General features: G+C 39.3%; 1 protein-coding gene across 1 annotated transcript; it reads left to right on the forward strand.

Annotated features, from left to right (window-relative positions):
- Positions 1-191: 191 nt before the first annotated feature.
- Positions 192-3,532, forward strand: MRGBP (MRG/MORF4L binding protein; the record flags this gene model as incomplete). The annotated part of the gene is made up of 4 exons (XM_008949281.1): positions 192-327; positions 960-1,041; positions 2,247-2,321; positions 3,342-3,532. Coding segments are annotated over 4 exons (484 nt in total), but the record flags the coding sequence as incomplete, so codon positions are not given.
- Between the last annotated feature and the right edge of the window lie 837 nt (positions 3,533-4,369).

The raw sequence follows: 4,369 nt of genomic DNA on the forward strand, positions 1-4,369 counted from the left end.
CCAGGCCGCGCTGCGCTGCTGCCTCTAGCGGCCTCCCGGCCCCCCCTCGACCCAGGAACCAGCCGGGCAGAGCTGCCCAGGTCGCTATGTGTTCCTCCCACCCGCTGTTATTTCCCTGTAACGATAGAATGATTTATTTTTTTAAATTGTATAGCATAAGTAGTACTATTAGTGGTGTTAATTGCACCGAGTTCTTCCCCCCTAGGTGTGAATCGCCATTTCCACATGATTTGTATCCGAGATAAATTCAGTCAGAACATCGGACGGCAGATTTCTTCCAAAGTGATTTGGGACCATTTGAGCACCATGTATGATATGCAAGCTCTTGTGAGTATAAAGGGTCGATGGAGCCACATTCTTATTTCTTGGTAGGCCAAAATTGCTGGGCCTGTCATATCTTTTACATTATTAAGAATTTTGGATCGTTCTAGTGAGTTGAGGGAGTTTTCTTTGTATAAAAGTACATTAGGTGGGAGAGAAATTGCTGGGCCTGTCATATCTTTCACATTATTAAGAATTTTGGGTCGTTCTAGTGAGTTGAGGGAGTTTTTTTTGTATAAAAGTACATTAGGTGGGAGACAATGGCACCTGCAGTAGTTTGGGTTTGTTTGGTTTGGTTTTTTTCCCTATATTGTGTTCTGACTTTGTTTATTACAGTTGCCTAAATGTTAATCCATCAAATGTTTACATAGGTACTTAAGGGTCAACAGGGAGGTTGTAGCTGTATAAGAATTTGCCACAGTTGGGTTCCAGAAGTTACTTTAAAATGATCATACTACATGACCTCTAAATATCTTGACCTTAGTAATCAGTTTGACATGAGGAGCCTCCTGATTCTCTGAAGTGCCTTGTTAAGAATTATTAAGCTACTAATTGCATGTAAAACAGAGGTTGAGATAGCTAAATTCGTATTAAAATTTTTACCAGTCATTCACAGAGGTCTTTCTTGTCTTTCTCAGCACGAATCTGAGATTCTTCCTTTCCCTAATATAGAGAAGAATTTTGCTCTCCCTGATGAAATGATTCAAGAAGTGAGAGAAGGTAAGATGGGATAGGTTGATTGCTGTAATCTTCTGTCAGAACAGGTAGCTTCACAGAACTACCCCCCCAAAAAAAGACTGTATCATGCCAATTCAAGGCCATTCTTTCAGACTGCTGTGTGAGGTGTATCAGGAAAAGGGGGTGTTAAACAGATACACGTTTATCTCATCAATTTTTGAATCATCTGACTGAAGGAAACTGTTGGGGAAAGGATCACACTGCTTGTGTCATCTTCTCATAGTAAGCCTGTGTGATTGAGTGCTGTAGGAGACAGGCTAGCAGGAGATAGAAAGCTTTGGTAAAATTCCACACTGTGTTTCTCATATTCTTAAATATAATGTAGAGGGGATGCTAATATAACACAAACAAGTTTTGTTTATACCATTTAGATTCATCTTTTCCTTCTGGGTATATGCAGAAGATCCACGAGTTTCACTGATATTAATTTGCAGAGTGAAAGGCAAAATGTGGTTCTCTGCAAGGTGATTAGTAGTTTATTGTGGGTTTTTTGCAGTTTGTCAAGACAGCTGTAATATTATATCAGGCCCAAATTTTTGCTAAATAGATGATCCCTACACTCTAATGTGGGTCGTGTTGTAGCAAGATAATTTTTTAAGAATAGGAGCTCTGGAGCTGGTGAAAGTAACATTTTCTGCATATCATTTGGATATGATAATATTTCTGTGATAAAATACTCTGTACAAACAATGATATAAAGCAGTTAAATAGCAATTCAGCTAATGATTAAAAATGAACTCCAGGAATATACTTGCTGAATAGCTGCAGTTTCAATAGCTGGAGAAAGTGGCTTTTCTGGCCATGGACTTGTACCTTTTGCTGGTATAAATATCTAAGTTTTAGGCTGTTACCATTTTTAATATGGTTCCTGTGTCTTATTTTTAAAACAATTACTGGGTTTTAATGTCTGATGATAGATTTTTCCTGAGTTGTCAGGGTTTTTTTTTCTGTAGTTGGGTTAAAATTGGTTGAAAACAAAACCAATATGAAATGTTTAGAGGCATCTGTATAGATTCACTGTGGTTTCATTGCACTGTGAAATCATCTCCTGTGTTTTTACTTTCTTGGGATTCAACTCTGTAGTTCCCTAGTTAACATTATGCACATCTGCTGAGGCTACTGATCCTGAAAAAATACCTAATGGTGCTTCAATACCGTCTAACCATTGCCTGACACCTTTTCTGTAGGAAAAGTAATGATGGAAGAAGAAGTAAAAGAGGAAATAAAAGAAGAGATGGAAACGCATGCGGGTCCTGAGGAAGGTAAATTTGTAACTCTCTACTGTGTAATAAGAGATTAAAAAGCAGCTGTAACTCTGAGAAGTGAATGTTAAAATGTAAATACCAAGTCTGGTGTGTGTTGTGATTTGTACTCGGCATAAGCTCGTGCCAAGAACTGGAACAGTTGGGCAGAGTAAGCCAGTGTCTGCTGCACTGAAATGTCTTCCTTTGCTCCTGATTCTTATGTATAAAGTTGTATAGCTTTGGAGTTCTTTGCTTTTAATATGCACTTGACCCCAGGAGTAATCTAAGAAACTCTGAAAGAAAACTGAGTCGAGCTTTAGTGAACCTAAGTACTTCCTGTTAGGATCTTTGTAGTGATGGGGAAAAATAGAGCCTATAAGTCAAAAAATATTGTATGCTTCTGTGGGAGGGCAGGCAGAGTGGGGGTTTCTATTTTAGTTTAGTTTATTTGCATTATCTTGCTTCTTTTAAATATAAATCTTCTTTTCCTGACGCTTTGCCGTAGAACAAAGTCAAATGTGAACAGCAGGAGTTCTATTTACCTTAACAGTCTGAGCCAACTGTTAACTATATAATTTTATATTTATATCACAGAATAAGTGGTGTTTTCAGATTGAGTGCAATAAAAGATCTAAAAATGTATTTTGAAAATATATTCAGTTTCACATTTTGGGTGTTCAGTTTCAAAATCTTATCAACAATACCAAATGTAATGAGCATTGCTGATCATAAGTTTCAGATTGGTTCTGTAAGTGTTCCTATTAAGTATTTTAAGTGCTGTTTAATTCTGCTTAATGAATTTTGCTTTTAGCCTGTCAAAATCCGTGCCTGTCTTTTAAAGAAAATAATAAAAGCAAGATGTGCCTTCCTACAAAAGATTTTTTTTCCTTTGAAACTGAAAGTACTACTTAATGGTGGTTGAATATGCTGAGAATTGACTGGTTTGAAAAGTTCTGTGTAATATAAAGAAATTTGATGTCACTTCTTGTTTGACTTGTATGACTCTGATCCGGAATCATTACTTTGATCCTATTTCAGTTTTTGCACCCTCTGGAAGTTTAGGAAAAACAACTGAAAAGCCAAGCAGCAAAGAGAAAGAGAAAACTTCATCAGATCCTGGGTCCAAAGAAGGATCCGATAAGAGGAAACGCAACAGAGTCACTGAGAAGGTCTTAAATGCCAACAGTAATCCTTCCAGCCCGAGCGCTGCCAAGCGACGCAGGACATAAAGCTGCACAAAGGGAGGTGGTGAGTTCTGGAAGGAGTAGCAGGATAGTTGCCATGTAAACTTTTTGGGAAAGGAAAAGACCTCTGAGCCAGGTATTTGAAGAACCTGCGCACGGACGTTCCACGTGCAAGACTCTGTCGGCCTCCTGATGGGTTTTCTGGTCAGCACGGAGCAGCTGAGCAGTGGTGGCCGTCTCCTCCAGGCCTCGAGGGGCAGAGCTGGCACCTCCAGAACCCCTCGGGTGGCTGCATCTCAAACCAGTCCCACTCCCAGTGTCGGCATCACTCGTGAAGCAAGCGCTGGGTGGAACACGGAGCCAGGGTTCCTGAGGAGCGTAGGTTGGTTCTCTGAAATTTGGGTCGTTGTCTTCTGCCTTTGTTTTGTCTCTGTCAGAGCCTCTGTTGGGGGATGTTGTTTGGGCATTTTACTGCAGATGCTGAAGTCATTGCTTCAGTCAAACTAAAATTCTGTTAAATACAGGTAACTCCTGAGTGGCAGTATTCGCTCTGTTTGTTGGAGGAATTGTTGCTTCCTTCACCCTTAGTGTTTTAACATTTTACAGTCTATAACTTTATATACCATAAGGTGTATATCCTGTGTGTATATACACACACCATACAGTGAAAATTATAATGCCCCTAGACAGAACAATTAAAAATTGTCCTGAATAAAATATCCAGTGATGTCCCAGAGTTTTGTGAGGGGTCAGCAGAGCTGTGCATGAACCTGGAGATGTTGCTTCATCCATTTGTAATAGAGTAGGATATACCAGTGGAGTTTGTAGGGCATTATTTATTTGTTTTTTAAAGCAGTTTAAGTAGATGTTAATGGAGTTGTT

Source organism: Merops nubicus, unplaced genomic scaffold, assembly GCF_000691845.1.
Source record: "Merops nubicus isolate BGI_N331 unplaced genomic scaffold, ASM69184v1 scaffold25630, whole genome shotgun sequence".
Lineage (NCBI taxonomy): Eukaryota > Metazoa > Chordata > Aves > Coraciiformes > Meropidae > Merops > Merops nubicus.